The 24622-nt window shown below is 42.9% G+C and overlaps 1 protein-coding gene, 1 long non-coding RNA gene and 1 pseudogene across 4 annotated transcripts in view; 2 read left to right on the top strand and 1 right to left on the bottom strand.

The window, feature by feature from the left end:
* Trim33 (tripartite motif containing 33) overlaps positions 1-8243 on the bottom strand; it is a 93922-nt gene extending 85679 nt beyond the window's left edge. For both annotated transcript variants that reach the window (XM_036189584.1, XM_036189585.1), the window contains exon 1: positions 7622-8243. In XM_036189584.1, the coding sequence (XP_036045477.1) occupies positions 7622-8165 (544 nt within the window). In that variant the 5' untranslated portion in view covers positions 8166-8243. The remainder of the gene's footprint in view (positions 1-7621) is intronic.
* Positions 8244-8427: 184 nt separating this feature from the next.
* Positions 8428-12287, top strand: LOC118585144. 2 transcript variants are annotated; one of them, XR_004945151.1, is made up of 4 exons: positions 8428-8465; positions 8983-9128; positions 9921-10017; positions 12261-12287. It is a non-coding gene; the product is annotated as an uncharacterized LOC118585144 (long non-coding RNA). The 2 variants fall into 2 exon arrangements; XR_004945152.1 differs by lacking the exon at positions 8428-8465 and adding an exon at positions 8624-8740.
* Positions 12288-13038: 751 nt separating this feature from the next.
* The window catches only part of LOC118586228, a 55003-nt pseudogene continuing 43419 nt past the window's right edge, over positions 13039-24622 (top strand).

The following is a 24622-nucleotide window of genomic DNA, read 5'->3' as shown; positions in this document are numbered from 1 at the left end:
TAGGAAAAAAACAGTGATAGAAAAGTCATAACCATAAAGAAAACAAGATCAGTAGGTCTATGGTGAACTATTTATGAAAAGGCTAACTCCAGGTAATAAGTGCTTACTTCATTTTTACATTCTGTTAGGGGCATACTGATGTATACACCTAATCTCAAGACTATAAGTGAACAAATCTGACACCTCCTATTCTCACTGTCCCAATAATTGTAAATTATCATTTTCTTATTGTCCTTTAAAGAATCAGGTCTTATTTTGACCTTAGAATCTTTATATTCTAGTTCTTAAAAGACTCAAAGCACTTCTGCCTACATTATAGCTATTTATACACAGAATATTAAAATTTTTTAAATAGTTATCAATTCCTTAGGGCACAGGAGGATGGCTCAATGGATACAAAGTACTTGCTATACAAGCATGAGGACCAGAGTTCCCAGAACCTATACTTTAAAACACCACAGTCTGAGCATGGGAGCTTACACCTTTAATCCAAGCACTTGGGAGACAAGGGCAGACGGCTGGAGGACTGGAGGCAAAAGGCAGAGGGAGACAGGCAGAGATCTGAGTTCAAGGCAGCCTGGTCTACATAGGAAGGTTCAGTCAAGTGGTGCACACCTTTAATCCCAGCACTCAGAAGGCAGAAGCAGGAGGATACCAGTGAGTTTGAGGCCAGCCTGATGTACAGAGTAAACTCCAGTACAGCCAGGGCTACACAAAGAAACTTTATCTTGAAAAACGAAGGGGGGTGGGGGGAGCAGGGTATGCCTGACTGCTGCCAGTTATCTCAATACTTGAGTGTCAGAAACAGGGGAACCATTAGCCAGATTGGTTGGAAGTGGAAAGCTCCCAGTTCAGCAAGAGACCCTGCCTCAGTAGAGTATTCAAGGAAGAAGACACCCAAAATAAACTTCAAGATTCCATGGGCAGGCACCCACATGTGAACATATACCTGCACATACATGTACCCATACACACACACACACCACATACATAACAAAATATAATTCTATCAGAAATAGTTTTCATATGTGTGTATGTGTGTGTGTGTGTGTGTGTGTGTGTGTGTGTGTATGTATGTATGAAGCTACAGCTATAACTCAATGATGAAGCATGTGTCTAGAATGCTCCAGGCCATGGGTTCAATCTCTACCACCAAAATACATACATGTATACATATGTACATAGTTAAGAGTGGCATTGTCCTACATTATTTCCAATCTCTTTAACGTCTGCTAGTAGAAGTTGTGATATAAACTTTCACATTAATCAGGGTTGTCTAGTCAAAGTTCCACTACATTGAAACAAGTTGGCTCTGAACTTGTAGACTTAGGTGATCTTCTTCTATCAAGTTCTCAAGTAGCAGGGGCTACAGAAATGTACCACCAAGCCAAGCTCATTTAATCTGTCTTTATATTTTTTCTTTGAAGCACATAAAAACCTAACCTCATATAACTACATACTTAAGAAAAGGAAAGATTACATTTAGTAGTCTTTTCAATTTAAATAATTGTAGAAAAACTGATAGTTCTCTCATATAACAGAAAAACTTCAAAAGTACATTTCTAAGTATCTGTTGTAATGTGGACTCCTAAACCTTTTACTTCTCTTATATTTAAATCTATGTCCTTCTAGCCTGTTGTGCTTAGAATCTCTTTCCTAGGCATATTACAACATTACACATTGATCAGTTGGTTTAATATTCATTCACCGGGTTGTATAGTTCTTCCAAATGCTGACATTTTATTATCCAATATAAATACATGCTCACACACGCGCTCTACCAATGTCATCAGAAAAGGATTTAAATACTAAAAAAATGTCAGGCTCACAGCAACAGACACCCTTTTTCCAAAATTCCAATTTTCATTTAAAAGCTCAATTTTTATTCTTGGCAAACATATACTGCAACTTGTTTTCCTATAAGTGACAGGCTCAGTTCATTCATTCTTGATATAATGGCTGCCAAACACCCATGCCTGAAAACATCGTCTGTCAGTCACTTTCAATTAAATGATTTTCCATTTAAAAAAAAATGCAGTATTCAAAGTAACTCAACTCAAAACTCTTAACAAAGTAGCAGTATGGACACAATGACTTAGGCTGGCTAGGATGTACAGCTCAGTGGAAAGGCATGAAGCCACCATCTTATGCTATTCTGAATACATATTCTTCTTCCAGAGGATCCCAGTACAATTCCCAACACCCAAATCAAGTGGCTCACAACTGCCTATAACTCCATCTCCAGGGAATAGGAGGCCTCATCATTGTGCTATCACAAATGTACCCAAGTAGGTCTCCTCTGTAATCCTACCACTTAGGAGGCAGAGGTAAGTTTAAAGCCAGCATGGCCTACACATCAAATTTCAGGACAGCTAGGTCTACAAAGAGAAAGGGGGGAGGGGTGCTGGTATCTGAAACAAACTTTGTTCTGACGTATCAATAAAATTTGTATTTCTACTGTTACATTATAGATTTAAATGTACACACTATTAAAAGCTTTTCTGACACAACCTGATAAGGATCAAACATTTTTTAAACCACAAAAGCACTTTTAAAAGCTCACTACTGAGATTCAACCAGTATGAACTAGTTTGATTTTCCAATGCTCTAACACTAAATTAAACTTGTTTCTCAAAATACCAGGAGCAGGCAAGGTAACACTTACTGCACTTGTAGAGGACCCAGGTTAATTCCCAGCATCCACTTGGCAGCTCATAACTTCCTATAACTCCATTTCCAGGGGATCCAATGCCTTCTTCTGACTTCCATGGGCACTGCATGCACATGGTATGCACATATACATCCAGATACAACACTCACAAGATAAAAATTAAAATTTTTAAATCCAAGTTCTTCAAAGTCTGGTAGATATTACCTGCACCAGAATCACATGAGGAGCATTTTAAAAGTGTGTGTGTGTGTGTGTGTGTGTGTACAAGCCCAATCTGGTAGCACATGCCTACAAACCTAGTCCTTGGGAGATAAGGAGTTAAAGACCATACTCAGATAGATACAAGCAAGTCTGAGACCAGCCTGGACTACATGAGATCCTGTTTCAAAAACAATAATAAAGTGCAGATACAAGAGGTGGAGGTAAAATCAGTAGAAGGCTGGCCTTAAATGATAAAGGCCCTGAATCCAACCTCCCCACCTTGAAAATAAAAAGGTAGAGTTAAATTTTAAAATAGTAATAGTAATAATAATAATAATAATAATAATAATAATAATAAAGGAATGGCGAGCTGGCTTAGCTATTAAGAGCACTGGCTGCTCTTCAAGAGAAGCTGGGTTCGATTTTCAGAACCCACATAGTGTCTCACAGTCAGTTTTAGGGGAACTGATGTCCTCTTCTAGCCAAAGGCAACAGGCACACACATGCAAAGATATACAGGCAGGCAAAACACCCCACAAATAACTCTATTTTAAAGGTTTAGTTACGGGGCTGGAGAGATGGCTTAGCAGTTAAGTGCATTGGCTGCTCTTCCAGAGGACCCGGGTTCAATTCCCAGCACCCACGTGGCAGCTAACAACTGTCTTTAACTCCAGTTCCAGGAGACCCTCACATAAAAATAAAGTTAAATAAATTAAAAAAAAAAAAGAATACCCCTAGAGCTGGAGTTATTTATTTAAAAAAAAAAAAAAAAAAAGGTATAGTTACATGGAGTCAATCTCAAATCAAACAAATTTCTGGAAAAAAAAAAAAAATCCCCAAAATCAACATTTAATAAAATAAGCTCTGCAGATGACTCTTTTTTTTTTTTTTCCCAAGACAGGGTTTCTCTGTGTGGCTTTTGTGCCTTTCCTGGATCTCGCTCTGCAGACCAGACTGGCCTCGAACTCACAAAAATTGGCCTGCCTCTGCCTCCTGAGTGCTGGGATTAAAGGCGTGTGCCACCACCGCCCGGCAATGACTCATATCTTAAGATTTGTGTGTGTGTGTGTCTGTGTCCATGTTAGAGCTACAGGCAGTGTTACAGGCAGTTGAAAGCCCCCTGATGGGTTCCCTTGGTGCTGGCAACCAACTTTGGTCATCTGTAAGAGTAATCAGTGCTCTTAACCAGAGTCATCTCTCCAATCCCCCTAGATCAGTTTCTCAACCTGTGGCTCATGACCCCTTTGCCAAACCTCTATCTACAGAAATATTTACATTACAGATTCATAACAGTATGAAAATTAGTTATGAAGTAGCAACAAAAATAATTTTATGGGTCACAACATGAGGAACTGTATTAAAGGGCTGAAGTATTAGGAAGATGATTTTTTGTTTGGTTTTTGGTTCTTTTTTTAACAAGGTTTCTCTGCATAGCCCTAGCTGTCTGGAACTCACTCTGTAGACCACACTGGCATCGAACTCAGAGATCCACCTGCCTCTGCCTCCCAAGTGCTGGGATTAAAGGCATGTGCCACCAGCCCCTGGCTTTTAGATGATTCTTATTTGCTCAAAAGTCCTTTATTGAACACATTCTGCAATAGTCTAACAGAAAACAAAGATGAGCAAGTAAGAAAATTAGATTTTTAACTGTGCTATGAAATGTAAAGGGCACATATAAGTTACTGACAAAATATTTCCTAGATTGTCTGCCTAAAAATGGCTGATTCAATACTCCATTTGTTTTAGATACTCCTCAGAAAACAAAATTACTTAGAAAGCAGCATTACTTAGAAGTGACCGTGTTTATTCCTTTCCACTTATTTTAGTTCAAAAACAAAAGGGAAGAGAATTGAAGGAATTTACAGATTATTCTCTCTCCTGCACAAATTCAGAGAGCCAACTTTGTAACTTCAGCCCTCAGCTAATCAGATACATTTGCATCTTTGGTTCCCTCTAAATGTCTCCCTTAACACAGGCTTTCACAAGAACACTGACTCTCATGTGTCTTATTATGCTCTTAAGGGCCATAAGCAGTTATCCTCTTTATAGCTATTATTATTTAGTATCTCCATCAACCAAAACTCAGATTTTAATTTATTTGTTGTTGTATTTGTAGACAGCCTTTCATTGTGAACTCACCATGTAAACCAGGATGGCCTTGGACGAAACAGCAATCCTCCATGCCTCAGCCTAAGTGATGGAATTATAGGTATACACCACCACACTCAGCTAAGAACTTTATTCTTGGCTGGCCAATGGTGGTGCACACCTTTAATCCTGGTCCTCAGTAGGCAGAAGTGTCCCAAGTTTAAGGCCATCCTGGTTTACAGAATAAGTTCCAGGGCTAAACACACAGGAACCCTGTCTCAAAAAAAAGAAAGAAAAGAAAGAATTCATCTCTCCAATTTCTTAGGAAATGGCCCTAGGAAAAAAAACCAAATTCAGCATTTCTCATAAAGCCAATACCTACCCTAATACCAAATGTGTCCTTGTAGAACATCTGGTATCAGTTTTTAACTGCCTATTCCAAAGAATTTCTCACCTAGATCATTGTCAAGATTCTAACTGGTCCCCCTGCCTGAAGCCTTGCCTCTCCTTGATCCTCCAAGTGCCCTACATCATCTTTCTGGATCACAAATCTGTATGTTTTTTCCTCCTGATAGAAAAATTCAGCCGGGAAGTGGTGGCGCATGACTTTAATCCCAACACTGGGGAGATAGAGGCAGGTGGATCTTTGTGAGTTTGAGGCCAGCCTAGTCTACAGAGCGAGATCCAGGAGAGGCGCAAAGCTACACAGAGAAACCCTGTCTCAAAAAACAAAAAAAAAAAAAAAAAAAACAAAAAAAAAAAAAAAAAAAAAAAAAAAAAGAAAGAAAGAAAGAAAGAAAAGCTCTTCAGAAGCTGGGCCAGCTCAGATGGTCAAGTGCTTGCCTAACAAGAATGAAATCCTAGATTCCACCACCAGCTGTTGCGGAATATTTGTTTAACTATGCAAAGATGTGTTTCATTTGTTTAACTATGTAAAGATGTACTGCTGTTTTACCTTGCCTGCTTAAGGCACCTGATTGGTCTAATAAAAGGCTAAATGGCCAATAGTGAGGAAGGAGGTATAGGCAGGATTTCCCAGCAGGGAAAGTAAGGAGGAGGATGGGGGGAAGGGCAGAGGCCAGCCAGAGAGGAAGCAGGCAAGTAGGACATACAGAAGGAAAGAAAAGTAAAAAGCTCTGAGGCAAAACGTAGATAATAGAAACAGGTTAAATTAAGTTATAAGAGCTAGCAGGACAAGACTAAGCTAAGGCCAAACATTCATAATTAATTAGTCTCCATGTCTTTATTCTGGAGCTGGTTGGCACCCCAAAAAAAATCCCAACTTTCCAACTACAATCAGCACTACATAAATCTAGGAGTACTGGTACATGGCTAATCCCTGAATTTAGGAGGCTGAAGCAGTAGGACCAGAAGTTCAGGGTCATCCGAGACACTTCATAGAGTTTGAGGACAGCCTAGGGTAAGAGACCCCTTCAAGAAAGTCCTCTAGTCTGCAGGATAAATTCCAATCAACTCTTTGGCATAACCCAGAATTCCTTCCTGGCAGTTCCAAAGTCATTCAAAAAGCTTTGAAATTATAAGCCTTTTAGCAAGGTTGTCATAAAACCTAACTCATTTAATTGTAGGATGTATCTACCTATTAATGTATTTCTTAATTTCGATATAGAAACATAGTTTCATAATGAGTACTTATACTCTGCTACAGAGTACACAAGAGATCTTTCTAGGAAATGGAAAATTCCAATACTGCATCTCAAATCCATAACACATCTAAACATAACAGTTTCAGAAACTGGAAGGGTAGATCCCTTAAGTATCGAGCCCATTAGTAAATCTAACTTCCACCAATCACCTCACATATCTTTCAGTTAAAGGGTTGTAGAAAGTGCCCTGTGCAACCAATCCAGGTGCTCACTCATCAAGAAACATGCTCCAGGACTTCCTTTACCAGGAAGCTTCCCCCCAGACCTTCCCTCCATCATGCCCAACCATGGTAGCCACCTCTACTACAGCAGGTTACACAGACTGAATGAAATCCTGAGTGTTTTACTCAGTCCTAGTACAGTGCCCTGAATACTTGGGCCTATTAATGCATAACGAACGAAATAATGTTAAGCCCAACTCTTCCGAACACTCTCTTCCGTTCCAAGTTCGTTTCTTCATCCTCAAATCCAAGGATTTCCCCTAACCATGCAGGCCCCTCACAACCTTTACCACTTACCGAGCTCCTCATCGCAATGTCATCGTGGGGCCTTCTTTTTAGCCTAAGGTTTCCGATGCCTTTTATTATCATTTAATCGGTAGTTCTTTCTCCTAGCAGAGAACAGGCCAATTCCCCTCTCCAAAGCAATCCATCCCAACCCCGATCTGGCCACTCACTCGTACAACTCTCCCGGGCCAGAGCCCTTGCACCCAAAAACACTTCTCACGGCGGGTTTTGCAGACCCCTTTTCTGTCTGTTAGTCCACCCTCTTGCAGAAGCGCCTCAAACCTCCCTCGCAGCATCCCCTCCCCCAGCCCCTCGCTGCCGGCACCCCTCCCTTCTGCCTCCCCGTATCTCCGGCGGTGCAGCTTCTCTGGTAACCGTCCCCGGGGCCGTGCCTTTCGCCTCTGAAACCTCTCAGCACTGCAACCTCCGAGCAGCCCCAGGACCCCCGCCCGCGACACCAGACCCGCACCAGGGCGCGGCCTGCGGCTCACCTTGCTGGACGTCGCCGTTGCTGCCCCCGGGGATGGGCACGCTGAGCTGGCGCTCGGGCTCCGGCAGACAGCGCAGGCAGAAGGAGTGCAGGCAGGGGAGCAGCTTGGGCTCCGCCTCACGCCGGCTCTGCAAGCTCTGCTGACACACGGCGCAGGTGTCCAGGAGCGAGGCTGGTGGCCCGAGAGGCGGCCCCGACGAGGGACCCGGGGCCGGGGCCGGGGCCGGGGCCGGGGCCGACGCTGCAGCCGGGGCCGGCGTCGATGCCGCGCCCCCAGGAACCGTGGAGCCCACTGAGGCCGCGGGGACCGGGGCGGCCGGGGCCGAGCCTGAGGAGGCCGCGGTCACCCCCCCGTCGTCGGGCCCAGCCGCACCGCCCTCCGCGCCAGCCCTGCCGCTTTCCTCCTCCTCCTCCTCCACCAGCACCGCGGCGAGAGGCGGCTCCGCCTCCTGCGCCGCGGGCCCGGCGGCCCCGGCGGTTACCGGCGCGCTGCCGCTGCCCCCGCCGCCGCTCTCTGCCTCACCGCCGCCTTTGTTTTCCGCCATGTTTTCCTCTTTGAACCCGCCGGACCGCCCCGCGCCGCCCGCCGCTCGCGCCGCCGCCGCCGCCCCCAGCCTCAGCCGCAGCCACAGCGAGAGCGGCCGCCGAGAGCGAGCGAGGTAGCGAGCAGGCGAGCACACGAGAGCGCGCGCGCACGCGGCGCCCCCGCCCTCGCGTCGCGCGGCGGGAGGGGCGGGCGCGCGCACGCACGGGCCGACGTCCTCCGGAGGGAGGCGGGAACTCGGGGCGTGCGCGCGCGCGCGCGCGCCGGACCGTCCGCGGAGCCCCGTCCGCGCCTCCGGGCGGTGCGTTGCGACAGAGCCAGGGCTCTGTAGCTCGGAAGGAGCTTTTAAAGCCTGAAGTTGGTGCAGCTGGGTGCCTGTGGTCTGGAGTTGGCTGCTAACGCCGAAGGGGCGGTGGGGCGGGGAGAAGGGAGGGAAAGGGTGCCAGGGTAGGAGGCTGGCCCGCGTTCGTCCCCGAGCGAGCGTCTCCGCGGCGACGCCGTCCCCAGCGACGGGCGCGCCTCCGCGGGAGCTTCACCTGTCGCGCGCTCGGACGCGGCGGCCTTCCAAGCTAGGAGGTGCGGACCACCTGGGTCTGTGCTAGGTGTTGATGGACCGCGTCCTCTAGAGGGCTGTGACTCCAGAGAGCAGCTGAGCAGAACCCCCACTCCCCCACCCACACGCACACCCCAAAGGTCTCCAGAAATAGGCTTCCTCCAGTGAGAAAGAAGTCTCCTAATAGCTATTTTTAGCCTCTTAAGGTGATTCTCCAACGTTGCTACATACCTGGAAGCCAATCAAATGATCTTTTTCTAAACAGAGATGCCAGGGCCACACCCCAGAGCAGAATCAGGAAGTTGGAGAGCAGATGGATGTTGAAAAGTCCTTGTGGCTGATGTGCCAGTTTAGGAGACCACGTTTCTAACCAATATTGTATATCCTGAGAGTCTCACGCAGCGACTTCGGGTGAGCAAGCTGACTGTCCTCACCGTCTGTCATAGGAGCTTTCTGAAAGGGTTTGGTTTGGTTTGGTTTGAGATCAGGCCTCTGTACAGGCTGGCTTCAGACCTCCACTTTCCCAGTACAGTCGTAACATGATAGTGGCCATCTGTAGTCACCTGCAGATAGGCCGAGTTCAAGGCCAGCTTAGGCTCCACTGGGAGACCTTGTCTCCAAAGAGAAATGGGGGAGGGGAATGTATGAAAGTGCAACAGCTGCTTTAACGTTAGGTTCAGAAATCCACCGTGAACTATAGACAGTATTGCAGGAAATATATCTGTCTGAGTCCTTAAATTTACAGAAAAACGTTTTTCATTCATCCCTTCAAAACCTCTGCTGCCCCCGAATGTGTTAGATACAACGCTGGGGTTTCTGCAGGGCTAGAACAAAGAAGCTCTCTGCCTTCAAGAAGTTGACAAATTTAAAGGATGAACGCGGATATGTGTCAGGGAATAATAAACGTTCTGGAGTAAAAATCAGGAGAGTGTAAAGGATTAGTGCTGATTGAGTAAGGGCTCTGTTGATAGGTGAAGAAGCCTGGCTTGCACAAGAGTATTCAGATAGAGGAACAGGTGACAGATACAAAAGGCCTGAAGCAAATAGAGATTCCTGGTTTCCGGAGAGGAACAACCTGGAGAGTGAGTGCTTAGGATGGCTTGAACAGGGAAAGGAGAAAAACATGAGATAAGACTGTTGTGGTGGTTTGAATAAGAATGGCCCCCCACCATAGGCTCATTCATTTGAATGTTTGGTCCCCAGGGAGCAGACCTGCTTGAAAGGATTAGGAGGTGTGACCTTGTTGGAGGAAGTATGGCGCTGGGGCTTGCAAAGACTACTTGGAGAGTTCTGTCACTGCGTAAGTTTGACAACCACTAATATCAAGAGAGTGAGAACAGAAACGAGTTCTGCACCCAATTATTATATATCAGCTTCTCTGTATTTCCAAGATCGTTGAGGTGCACAATAATAAATACACCAGTACCAAAGCAGAAATGTCCAATTTACAAAGTATTCTCTAATTCTTGCAATTAGTAAAATGTGTCCTAATTTAGACAATAAGTAGATTTCATTATATGAATATATTATAATGCATTGGTTATTATTTTTAAACAATAAGATGGTTTCCACAGTTTCTATTAAAAAACAATACTATGCGGCTGGGCAGTGGTGGCACAAACCTTTAATCCCAGCACTCAGGAGCAGAGGCCTGAGATCAAGCCCAGCCTAGCCAACAGATCCATTTCCAAGACAGCTAGGGCTACACAGAAAAACCCTGTCTCAAAAAAAGAAAAGAAACCAAAACAAAATACTGTGATAAGCACTGTGGTCATAATTTACAGGTCTCCAATTATTTCTTCTGAATATTCTTAAAAATGAAATTGCTGGGCTGGAGAGACGGCTCAGAGGTTAAGAGCACCCACTGCTCTTCCAGAGGCCCTGAGTTCAATTCCCAGCACCCACATGGTGGCTCACAACCATCTGTAATGAGATCTGGCACCCTCTTCTGTGTACATAATAAATAAATAAATCTTAAAAAAATGAAATTGCTGATTTAAATAGTATGGCCATTGTAAAGGTTTTTAATAATAAAATTAAAATCTCTTAGGCTATTAACCATTAGACTAGGCAAGGACTTCCTGAACAGAACAGTAACACAGGACTAGCTCCGAGTTTCAGCAGATGGAGACTACATGGAATTAAAAGTTTCTACACAGCAAAGGAAAATATCAGCAGAGCAAAAAGACAGTCCACAGAATGGGAGAAAATCTTTACCTCTTATGTCTCAAACAAGGGGCTAATATCCAGAATTTACCAAAAATGGAAAGAAAAAAAAAAAAATCAAGCAACTTAAAATGACCAGTCATCAAAGGGGCTAACGAATAGATACATTTTTTTTTATTCTTCACATTTTTATTTTACTTTTTTACACTTCTTTTTTTTTCTCTAGTAAGAAATTTTTTATTTATTTTACATACAAACCACAGATTCCCCCCTTTTCTCCTCCCACCCCTCCAGCCTTCACTCCCCTAACCACCCCTAATAGATACTTTTTTTTTTTTAAAAAGCTGGAGGGTTGGGGATTTAGCTCAGTGGTAAAGTGCTTGCCTAGCAAGCTCAAGGCCCTGGGTTCGTCCTCAGCTCTGACCAAAAAAAAAAAGCCGGGCGGTGGTGGCACATGCCTTTAATCCCAGCACTTGGGAGGCAGAGGCAGGTGGATCTCTGTGAGTTCGAGGCCAGCCTGGGCTACAGAGTGAGATCCAGGAAAGGTGCAAAGCTGCACAGAGAAACCCTGTCTTGGAAAAAAAAAAAAAAATCCAATAAATGACCAATAACTTTTGTTGTTTTGAATCAAGGTTTCTCTGTGCAACAACCCTAAATGTCCTGGAACTTTCCTCTGCCTCCTGAGTACTGGGATTAAAGGCGTGGGCCACCACAACCCCACCAATAACTAATTTTTTAAATGTTTGACTTCCATAGTCATCAGGGAAATGAAAATAAAAACTACTTTGAGATGCCACTTCACCATAGTCAAAAATGGCTATCATCACGAAATCTAAACACAGGGCTGGAGAGAAGGCTCAGAGGTTAAGAGCACTAGCTGCTCTTCCAGAGGTCCTGAGTTCAATTCCCAGCAACCACATGGTGGCTCACAGCCAGCCATCTATAATGTGATCTGGTGCCCTCTTCTGGCATGTATGTATAGTAAATAAAGTAAACTTTTTTTTTTTTTCCCCAAGACAGGGTTTCCCTGTGTAGCTTTGCCCCTTTCCTGGATCTCGCTTGGTAGACCAGGCTGGCCTCGAACTCACAGAGATTTGCCTGGCTCTGCCTCCTGAGTGCTGGGATTAAAGGCGTGCACCACCACCACCACCACCACCACCACCACCACCACCACCAGCAGCACCGCCCGGCTAAGTAAATCTTTAAAAGAAAAAAAAAAAAAAAACTAAACACAAATGTTGGAGAGGATGTGGAGAAAGAGGAACCCTTATTTAAAAATAATAATAATAATAATGAATAACCAAATAGTTTTGATGCATTTTTTCATAACTGAAGTTAACTTTCAGTTTTTTGTTTTTCACATTTCTCACTCTAAAGATCTCTAGTTCCTGGCCTGGAGAGATGGCTCAGAGGTTAAGAGCACTGGCTGCTCTTCCAGAGGTCCTGAGTTTGATTCCCAGCAACCACATGGTGCCTCACAACCATCTGTGATGAGATCTGGTGCCCTCTTCTGGCCTTCAGTCATACATGCAGACAGAACACTGTGTACATAATAAATAAATCTTTAAAACAAAAAAAAAAAGATCTGTAGTTCCTCATATTCCACTAATGTCTAAATCCACTCTGGCCAGATTTCCACTCATATCACTCTACTGAAACTGCTTTCTCCAACACTGTGGTTTATTTCCATTATATTTGCATTAAGTGTACACGTTTGACTTCTAACTGTCATCTCAAAGGGGTTTAACACCGTTGCTCTCTCCCTCTTCAGGAGTCACTTCCTTGCCTCTCAAGATACCACCCTCTCCTGGTTTTCCTCTTGCCACTGGAACTGCTGTTTCTGTGCTACAGACTGTTAGAGGCCCAGTACCATTCTTAGGCTCAGTGATTTTCTGAATGAACCTATACAATTTCAAAAGTCTGCTATTATTTATTTATTTATTTATTTAGGTTTTTCAAGACAGGGTTTCTCTGTGTACTTTTGCGCCTTTCCTGGATCTTGCTCTGTAGACTAGGCTGGCCTCGAACTCACAGAGATCTGCCTGCCTCTGCCTCCCAAGTGCTGGGATTAAAGGCGTGTGCCACCACCGCCTGGCACCTGCTACAATTTATTAAAGTTCACAGGTATAGGTAAAAATCATCCAAGGCAAAAGACATGGCGAACAAAGTCTCAACGTTCCCAGGTATCCTCTCATGTTAGAGTTACCTTGGTTCCTCCAACAATGATATGTGTCAACATGTATTGTGCTGCCAATAAGGGAGGCTCACCCGAGACATGCTGTCAGAATCTTTATTGGGAGTCAGTCCCATAGACATGCGATGCCCTGTGACATCTCAACTACTCAGACTCTGTTCTCCCTGAGGTCAAATGCACACAGAAACCACTTCTTCAAGCAGATAGAAACTCATACTAGAGTATTCCAAGGACTCAGAACTTATTTCCCAGGAAGTCTAAAGACAAGCTTTTCATTAGAATGTGTACAATTTGAACAATCAGTCCTACTAAGCAAACTGTTTGTTTACTTGTTTTTGTTTTTCAAGACAGGTTTCTCTGTGTAACAGCCTTGGCTGTTGCGAAACTCTGTAGAGCAGGCTGGCCTTGAACTCACAGAGATCTGCCTACTTCTGCCTCTGGAGTGCTGGGATTAAAGGCGTGTGCCACCACCACCCTTCATAAACTAACTTCATGTACAGTCATTAAATGTTGGATTTTCTCAAATCCTACTGTAGTTTCTCTTCTCAATCATTTTCCCCCTAGATAAGTTCATTCATGCCACAGGTTCAGTTACCATTGATACAATGACAACTCCCAGGACTATATCTTCAGTCCAGATCTATGCTTTGAAGACTAGGCCTTTTTGCATATTGCCTTCTTTCTTACTGATAAAAGGCTCCACAAACTCAGCATGTTGAAGACTATATCTCCCTACAGATGTTCCTCATCTCCCCACATTCTCATTCTCAGTGAATGGTATTATTATTCACTGGATTGCAGTAGAAAGATACATAGAAAATAAATACTGGAGGCTGGAGAAATGGCTTCGCCATTAAGGGTGCTGTTCTTCCTGAGGACCAGAATTCAATTCTCAGACCCACACCGGGTGGTGTAGTTAGAGTTTTCCTTCTTGGCCCAGTCAGGACAAATCTCTCTTACCCGCCAGTCCCACAGTCACTCAGACCCAACCAAGTAAACACACAGAAACTTATATTGCTTACAAACTGTATGGCCGTGGCAGGCTTCTTGTTATCTACCTCTTCTATCTTAAATTAACCCATTTCTGTTAGTCTATACTTTGCCACATGGCTTGTGGCTTACCAGTGTCTTTACATGTTGCTTGTCATGGCGGCGGCTGGCAGTGACTCTCCCAACCTTCCTGTTCCCAGCCTCCTCCTGTTCCTTGCCCCGCCTACCCTATCCTTCCTGCTTGGCTACTGGCCAATCAGCACTTTATTTATACAGAGTGATATCCACAGCAGGGTGGCTCAAAATTGACTGTAACTCCAGGTCCAGGGTATTTAATGCCCACTCCTGGCCTCTATAGGCACACGTGGCACATACACACACACACACACACACACACACACACACACACACACACACAGAGAGAGAGAGGAATAAATATAAATATTTAAAGGAGGTGGAGATATGGCTTATCAGTTAAGAGCACTTATGTTTTTCCAGAGAAAAACATGCTTGAAACATACAAATTCTGATTCCTATCCAATCTCCTGCCAGGAATGGCAGGCTAACACTTGTAATTCAAGTACCTGAAAAACAGAGAACAGAACAAGCCACTAGATTAAACACAGAGGCCAGACAGTGGTGATGCACACCTTTAATCCTAGCACTCAGGAGGCAAAGATCTGTCTGGATCTCTGCAAGTTCAAAGCCACCCTGGACTACATGAGATTGACTCAGTCTAGGAGAGAAACAGAGCCACACAGTGGTGGCACACATCTTTAATCCCAGTATTGAGAAGCATACATGCTTATATCCCAGGAAGTGATGGCTAAGTGGAGAAAGGTATATAAGGCATGAGGAGACAAGAACTAAGGGTTTTTCGGCAGGAGTGTCCCTTTCAGCTAGAGGCTTTTTCAGCTGAATGCTTTTTGGCTGAGGAAGCTCATTCAGTCTATCCAGTGAGGTATTTCAGGCTGAGGGGTTGGTGAGGTAAGAGGTGGTGGCTGAGGCTTGTTCTTTGGTCTCTCTGATCTTTCAGCATTTACCACAATATTCTGGCTCTGGGTTTTCATTATAAGACCTTTTAGAAATTTGAACAACAAAACCCTATCTCAAAATAGAACAAAACAAAATGTATTATCCATTCTTTCAAGTTTGACTTCCCAAATATTCATACAAAAATCTCTCCATTTGTCTCCATCTCCACAGTCACCGTCTTTTTTTGTTTGTTTGTTTGTTTTTGTTTTTGTTTTTTGAGACAGGGTTTCTCTGTGTAGCTTTATGCCTTTCCTGGAACTCACTCTGTAGACCAGGCTGGCCTCACAGAGATCCTCCTGCCTCAGCCTCCCGAGTGCTAGGATTACAGGCATGCGCCACCACTGCCCAGCTCACAGTCACCATCTTAAATAAACTTTCAATGATTTTTTTTTTTCTTTTTGAGCTGAGGACCAAATCCAGGGCCTTCCACTGAGCTAAATCCCCAACCCCTAAATAAACTTTCTATCCTCAAGATACTGTCTTCATCTTTATGTTGTCTCCTCTGAAATCATTGTCCAAGCTGCAATAATTCTTTAGGAACAAAGTTGTTGGGGAATTATTAGTTGAAGATATGTTACATTTGTTTATGCTGTGGAACATTTGTTTAATGATGCAAAGATGTATTGCATTATTTTATGTTGCATTTGTTTAACTGTGTTACTGTGCCTCTCTAAAACACCTGATTAGTCTAATAAAGAGCTGAACAGCCAATAGCTAGACAGGAAAGGGATAGGCAGGGCTGCCAGGCAGAGAGAATAAATAGAAGGAGAAATCTGGGAAGAAAGATCAAGGAATGAGAAAAGGAGAAGGAAAGGAGGGCTCAAGGAGTCAGCCACCTAGCTACAAAACCAGCCATGGAGTAAGAAGTGAAGAAAGGTATATAGAATAGAGAAAGATAAAAGCCCAGAGACAAAAGCTAAATGGGGTGATCTAAGTTAAGAAAAGCTAGCCGGGCAGTGGTGGCACACGCCTTTAATCCCAGCACTTGGAAGGCAGAGCCAGGCAGATGGATCTCTGTGAGTTTGAGGCCAGCCTGGGCTTCCAAGTGTAGCTTTGCTTCCAGGAAAGGAGCAAAGCTACACAGAGAAATCCTGTCTTGAAAAACCAAAAAAAAAAAAAAAAAAAAAAAAAAAAAAAAAGAAAGAAAGAAAAGCTGGCTAGAAATAAGCCAAGCTAAGGCTGGGCATCTATAAGTAAGGAAAAAATCTGTGTGTATTTATTTAGGGGCTAGGTGACTTTGGTGGCCCCCCAAAAGGTAAAAAGTAAAAAACAGCCAACTACAGAAACTGATCTCTACTTCCCCAACCACCATCCCCATGTCTTCCCATTCCTACTTTTTTTTTTTTAAGATTTATATATTTATTATGTACACAGTATTCTGCCTGTATGTGTCCCTGCAGGCCAGAAGAGGGCGCCAGATCTCATTACAAGTGGTTGTGAGCTACCATGTGGTTGCTAGGAATTGAACTCAGGACCTCTGGAAGAGCAGTTGGTGCTCTTAACCTCTGAGCCATCTCTCCAGCTCTCCCATTCCTCTTAACATGAAAAAGAAAACTCTTTAATTCTTCCTAGTCCTTGTATCATCTGGTCCAGACTATCTCTAGCCACACCATGTCCAGTTCTCCCCTTGCTCCCTCTCTCTAGCTTCAGTGGTCTTCAACAGCTTCTCTGTGTCCACCCACCCACCCACCACACACACACACACACACACACACACACACACACACACACACACACACCACACACACACACACACCTTGTCTTATGGCTACTGTACATTTCCTTATTTAGCTGGACCGGCCATTCCCACCACCACCTACTGAAGTTCTGTGTCTTGTCTCAAGTAGTGTCCCTCAGAGAGCCTCCTGTTTGATCAGCTTTCCTTGTTAGATATTGTTCTCAATTGTCAGTATGCTCAATCAGTAAGACACATCCTAATTTTAGTTAACAGACTTCATTATGTGAATGTATTTCTTCTATCCAAGACATTTGTGAAAAACAGTAGAGTAAAGTAGTTAAGAACAAAGGCCTAGCTTGGCACAGTGGGGACACTTGGATCCTGGCAATTGGCTGTTAGAGGCATGAGGATCAGGAGTTCAAGACCATCCTCAACTACATAGCAAGTCTGAGGCTGGCCTAGGCTACATTAGACCCTGTCTTAAAAACAAACTACAGGCTGCAGCCTATTTTTGTGTGCTTCCAGAGGGAATAATGGTTTAATACACAAACACTTGAAATTTGGTAATGGGAAATGCAGTGTGTGGTGATATTTTATTTGTGTTAGAATGTGGTGATATTTTATTTGTGCGTTAATGAATGAAGTTTGCCTGGAGATCAGAAGAAATAGTAAGCCATTTTAAGTAGATGTAGTACAAATCTTAAAAGTTCTTATTAATAAGAACAAACCTGAGGCCAGTTATTGGGGTGAACGCTGGAAGATCAGAGTCACAGAACAAGCCACAGCTTCCTCACCTCACCAGTTCCTCAGCTGGTCTTGTTTCCTCAGACTACAAGCTTCTGAGTCCTCATCCAGAATGAATCTCTGCTGAACTGTGTTGCTCCAAAGCCTAAAAGCTTAACCAGTCAAAATGCTTAACTAGCAAAAATGCCTCTGGTTTCTGGTCTTTACGCCTAATATATCTTTCTACTTTCTGCAGTCACTCCCTGGGATTAAAGGCTGGATTTCTGGGATTAAAGGCATGTGTCACCATGCCTGGCTGTTTCTACTGTGGCCTTGATCTCAGAGATCTGCTCTGCCTCCCAAGTGCTGGGATTAAAGGCGTGCACCACCACCGCCCAACTTCTGTTATGGCTTGCTCTGACCCATTTTCTAGCCACCATTTTTGGCTTTGTTCTAGTGGCTGTCTATTCTCTGACCCCAGATAAATTTATTAGGGTGCACAATATTGTGGGGAACACAATACCACCACAAGTAAACACAAAAGTCAGGCAGTGGTAGCACACTCCCTTAATCTGATCACTTGGCAGTCAGGGTCTCTGTGTGTTCAAGGCCATACTAGGGAACAGAGCCAAGCATAGTGACACATGCCTTTAATCCCAGTACCAAACATAGAGACCTGGAGGTCTGTACAGACAGGTAGTAACAAGGAAGTGAGGTAGCTGGGCTAAGAGCCAATGAGAGGGCAGAACAGCAAGGCAATAAAGGTGCGGGTAGACAGGAAGTATCTCACTTTGGAACTTGTGGCATGGTGAAGTAAGTTTAGCTGGTGACTATTCCTATTTCCCTGATCTCTAAGCCTTTCACCCCTATATTTAGCTCTGTGTTCTTTATTTAATAAGACCACTAAAAATTCATCTACAGCAATAAGTCCCAGTTAAGCAAAGTGTTGATTGGACCACTCAAAGAGTCATGATCATTTTTTTTTTTTATTTTTTAAATTTGCAGTGCTGTGCACAGAACCAGGGATTTTACACATGGTAATCATTGGTAGTTTTTTGTTTTTGTTTTGTTTTGTTTTGTTTGAGCTGAGGACCGAACTCAGAGCCTTGCCCTTGGTAGGCAAGTACTCTACCAATGAGCTAAATCCCCAACCCTAGTTTTGTTTTGTTTTTTTAATTACAAAAATAATTGTACATAGCCTGGCAGTAGTGGCCCATGTTCTTAATCCCAGCACTTGCAAGGCAGAGGCAGGTGGATCTTTGCAAATTCAAGGTCAGCCTGGTCTATAAAGAGAATTCCAGGACAGCTAGGGCAGTTACACAGAGAAAACCTATCTTGAAAAAACAAAACAAAACAGAAGATTGCACACAACTACTTATCAATAACAATTTGGTGGGAACTTGGAAATATAACTCCCTGGAAAGGCAGTTACCTAGCATGCTAGAGGCATGGGTTACCATACCCAACATCACACATAAAAAAGGTGGACCTTTGATTTCCCTCATAGTAATCAGACTTTTTTTCACTAGGATCAAAATGTCTGACATGAACAACTTTAGGGAGAAAGGATTTATTTTGGCTCACATTTCCCGAGGTTTTCATCACTGTGGGAAAGGCATGTTAGAGTGGTTTATAACCTGTTACCAGAAGCAGGAGGGAGGGAGGGAGGGAGGGATTGATTAGGGCAGAATGTAGCCCAAGGATGACCAGAGTGAGCTAGTAATCCACTTCCTCCAACCATGCAAAGACTTTTCCCTCTCTCCCCCAGTAGTGCATTATTTGGAATCAATGGATTAAAACATTTGTTAGAACAGCACCCCTTGTCATCTAATCATTTCTGAAAACACTTTCATGGACACATTCAGAAATGAGCTTCACTATCTCAAGATTAGCCATTATACATTTTTTATATAATTGACTATAGAATATTTTTTTGAAATCTGAAACATTTCCCATTTTTTATATGTCTTAAATAATTTCCTTAGACTCTCAGAATTTACATAAACTTAAAAACTTTTTCTTTCTATATAATCATTTGCCATAAGACATAAGTGATTGATTACTGAGAGCAGTCTTTGCAAAGCAAGTTCCTTTTTATCCTTTAATATGAAGCCTATTAGCAAGGCAAATCTATCTGCCTTTACTCAATAGGGACCTAGTAGATCTAAAAAAGCAAGAACCAGTTTTTATATATGAAGCGAATTGACAAGATAGCTGAAGTCCTGGGGAAGAAGCTGGTTGTCTGTTGTTGTCAAGCTGACAAAGCTAGTTAGTTTAGCCGTCAATGCTATCAGAGATCTGAGAAGGATAAATTATAGCAGGGAATATAATCCAAATGGCCTATGTATCAGTTAACATGACAGAGACTTATCCACATTACCTAGATGGTTATCCTAGGCTCCTGTGGTCTTGATGACTTTGTTGGGGATCCTAGGGCAGTGTCAGTCTTTGGCCACCAGCTCCAGGAGACCTACGAGACTTTTCCTGTGGAGGGGGAACATGGAGGACTGATCTTACGTTGTCTAAGCAAAGTGGGGCAACCAACTCTCCAGTGTCCTGCTTGTCTACAGTTTGGGTAGTGTCTTAGTTAGGGTTTCTGTTGCTGTGATGAGACAGTGTGACCATAAAGCACCTTGGGGAAGAAAGGTTTATTCAGCTTATACTCCTACATTGATCTTCATCACTGAAGGAAGTCAGGACAGGTACTCAAATAGGGCAGGAACCTGGAGGCAGGAGCTGATGCAGAGGCCGGAGAAGGGTGCTGCTTACCTGCTTGCTTCCCCTGGCTTGCTCAGCCTGTGTTCTCATAGAACCCAGGATCAGCAGCCCAGGGATGGTACCCACCATGGCCTGGGCCCTCTCCCTTTGATCATTAATTGAGAAAATGTCTTACAGCTGGATCTCATGGAGTCATTTCCTCAGCTGAGGCTCCTTCCTCTCTGATGACTCTAGCTTGTGTCAAGCTGACACACAAAACCAGCCAGTACATGTAGGGTCTTGATGGCACTTGAGGCATTGGGGAAGTTACACCCTGTGGTAAGCATTACCACAATCCAGGTGGAGTCATTGTTGTGACCCATCATCTTCTTTGGAGACTTTGGGGTCACCACTAGGAGCTGGGGTTTCTGTGTCTGTTATGGTAACTTTTTTCATTTAACATTTTAAATGCCATATTCAGCAGATCTCTGACACATTTGAGGATCATTACCTATTAAGTATATCTGAGCTAAACCACCTTTGCTTGTTTTTAGTTACTTGTGTTACACTTAACCTTGAAAACACATACAGGAATCTAAATAAATCTTTTTCTTATAATTAATTGCATTAGTATTTAGCATGACTACAAGTATAGTTCTGAACATATTAAATAATTTGATCTATTAGCTTGTATGTCTTAATCATCTTTAATAATTTACAATAAGTTAATATCTTTTTATAAGATAAGGATTTTATAGCTTTATCTCTGTTATATTGTACCTTAAAATAACAATTTCTGAGTTGAAGCTCCCTTTATTATCAAAATATAAAACATTTTACTCAAAGACATAGTACACAGAGAGACTAAGAACTTTCCTGATCCTTTACATTACATTTCCTGATCCATACCATTATAGAATTTAACCATTTCTTATGACTTAGATGATCAAAATAGCTAAAGTTTAACCAAGTTCATAACGTCAAGGAGGCTAGACATACTTTCTCTGTTAGCCTGCGTAGACTTTAGATAAGGAGAGACATTCTCTAAGCCAGTGCTTCTCAACCTTCCTAATGCTGTGACCCTTCAACACAATTCCTTATGTTGTGGTGACCTCCAACTATTGAGTCATTCTCATTGCTATGTTACAGCTTCAATTTTGCCACTGTTATGAATCACAGTGCAAACATCAGACATACAGATGGCTGTAATTGGATTTTTCTTTGGGCTGTCAGCTCACAAATAACAACACAGAGACTTAATAATTATGAAAACTTGGCCTTAGCTTAGGCCTCTTCTCAATTACCTCTTATAACATAAATTAGCCCATTTATATTAATCTACATTCTACCATGTGGCATGAATTTACCTCTCTTCCATCTCATACCTCCTGTTTCCTCTCCATCTCTTGCTGGCACCTACTTTTTTTCTTCCCAGAGTTCTTTCTCTCCCTGGAAGTCCTACCAATTCTCTTTCTGCCTAGCTATTGGCCATTTAGCTCTTTATTAAACCAAATTACAAGGTGCTTTGGCAAAGACACATCTTCACAGTGTAAACAATGTTCCACAACATTTTCCCCTTTTTGTCTAAATTAAAAAGAAAGGTTTTAACTCTTAACACTGTAAATCTATACGTAATAAGAAAAATTATCAAGTAAGGATTACATTTACAATGTCCAGGATGTTTGTATTTGGGAAATTCAGAGAAAGTACAATATTGTCTATCCTATCATAGTGGGTCCAAAGTTTTATACCTAAACTACTTTCTTTTTTCTTATAAATATTTGTAATATTTTCTTTTTTGCCTTTTATTATTTTTTATTTTATTTTTTTCATTTTTTGCCTTATTTTTTTAAAAGATCTTTATTGACAGATAATTCACATAGTATACAATTTTCCTGTTTGCATAATTTGATACACTTTAGTCCAGCATCCTCATAGGCCCATGACACCATCACCACTTTGTTTTAGAACATCTCTGTCTTCAATTTCTTTCTTTCTTTTTTTTAAAAAAAAATATTTATTTATTAAAATTTTTTAAATTTTCATACCAACCCCAGTTCCCCTCCCTCCCCTTCTCCTGCCTCCTCATCTCCCTCCCACTCTACCCCCATCCACTCCTCAGAGTGGTTAAGGCCTCCCATGGTAGTCAACAAAGTCTGGCATACCAAGTTGAAGGAGAGCCTAGCCTCTCGCCATTGTATCAAGGCTGAGCAAAGTATCTCACCACAGGGAATGGGTTCCAAAAAGTCACTTCATGCACCTAGGATAAGTCCTGGTCTTGCTGCCAGGAACCCCACAAATAGATCAAGCTACACAACTGTCACCCACATTCAGCAGGCCTAGTTCAGTCCCAAGCAGGTTCCCAAGCTGTCAGTCCAGAGTGAGCTCCAATTAGGACTGGTCAGCTGTCTCTGTGGGTTTCCCCATCATGATCTTGACCCCCTCTTCTTCTTCTTCTCCTTCTTTTAGTGCCAAATACCATTTATTGAAGGAGGGAGGAGGTCTTAAATACAGGCTTATAGCACAATGGGAGAACCCCAGAGGGCAGAAGTTCGCTTCAGATGTTTTACAATCTTGCATCTAAGCTGTTAATGCCCAATATGCAGGATACACAGACAGGGAACTTCCCTTAAGCATTCAGGAGGGTGGAATCTCACAGGGAATTAGCATAGGGATGATATCAAGGTCAAGGTCAGCAAACAAGGCAAGTTTCCCAAAATGGGGGTCAGGGCCCTACAGGTCCCCCCTTTTACTAAAAAATGAGTTTCTGTCTTAGGTTGCATGGGACGTCAGCAGGTCACCTTACCCGTCATGGAGACACCTGTCCAGACTACACAGGCGTTCTGTCTTAGGTTGGTCAGCGCCCCCCAGGCATTACCCATCTCTGAATACTCATTATCATACAGGCTCAAATGTGTGAGAGCTGCAGAGCTAACTGTTGCCAAAGATCTCTAAGTGGCAATGGGCTTGCAATCTGTGTGTTCAACATAGAAAAGACCAACAGAAGTCTTAACCCACCCATAGCCGGTAGGTTAAAGGCAACTGAGCCATTCCCTTCCTTAACGAGTCTTACTGCAAATTGGAGTCCTTGTAAGATGGTATCCTGAGAGCAAGTGAAACTTGAGTTTGTAAATTTAGAACTTTCAAAGCCAATCGAAATGTATATAACTATTGATTTAAATTTGTCATGCCCAATAGAATGAAAGATTAACTAACTGTGGTAGCTACTTTTGCTGCCAGGGTCTCCACTGTGCTAGCTGTAGTAACCAATTATGAAATGGCAATCCCAGAAACAGTAGTAGCTGTGGTCATCACTGTTATAACAGCAACAATGGCAGCAGCGATGTCAAATTCTCTTCTGGAGCATGTGGGTATCCATTGGCGTGGACACAACTCCAGCAACATTGAACCACCAAGGCCAATTAATCTTGATCCCAGCATGACTTAAGCTGGCAGCGCTGCAAAAGAACAACTAAGAACCATAAAGGAAAAACAGGCACCTCACAAGGAGCAGAACTAATGGTCTCATAATGGCTACATTCAGGCTCACAAATTTTAAGGTATCTTCAAAGGGGGCTAAATGAATTTCAGGAGGCCAATAAATGTTGCACAGAGCCACTCCTAAAAAGTAGGTACTACTCCAGCTTGAATAGGATTGTAAAAATAAAAATGTTTAGCTTGCATGCTACTGTTAATAAATGAAGGCCAGTGATCTTCAGGGTTATCCTTAATCTCCAAGGTGTCTGGGTGACACGTTCTCAAATATACTTGAAAAAGCAGTTATCATACATTACCTTCTGTAGAATCCAACCGCATGGATACAGTTCCTAGGCTTATGTTCATGTTTGCCAAAGCTGGCCATATTGGGCTTTCAATCCCCATTGGCATCAGAAGGGGAGAGTTTTTCATGAAGGCCTAATAGGTCTCTGCCATGTTGGGCTTCAGCTGCAGGCACAGGGCACACACAGCGCTCAGAAACCCAATGAGGAACCTCATTGTCCTGAGGAAAGACATAAACAGAACCCCGGGACCACACCAAGACCAGATGGGGTCCCCTCCAAGTGTCATTGGATCACTTCCATCGCTCCAGCGGGTGATTTGCAACAGGAACCCTCCAGTGTTTATCTGCAGTGGGTACTCCAGCAGAATCCACCGATAAAAAATTTTTAATATATAAAACAAGGGAAAGAATAGAATGTGGAGAGGAATGATGAGCCCCTAGTTTCCCCTTTTTGCTTCAGCAAAATGTGTTTGTTTTTTTTTAATAGTTCAAATTTTTCGTTTATTTTTTATTTTTCTTTTAAATTAATTTATTTATTTTTTCTGTTACCAGCTTGATACAGTATAAATTCTTATCTTAATAGTGAAATGTTTCGTTGAAGGTTGCTCAGTAATTGAGTAAAACCAAATCTTATTATAAGC

The sequence above is a fragment of the Onychomys torridus genome, chromosome 6 (genome assembly GCF_903995425.1).
Source record: "Onychomys torridus chromosome 6, mOncTor1.1, whole genome shotgun sequence".
NCBI lineage: Eukaryota > Metazoa > Chordata > Mammalia > Rodentia > Cricetidae > Onychomys > Onychomys torridus.
This window is presented reverse-complemented; position numbering and strand designations above follow the sequence as displayed.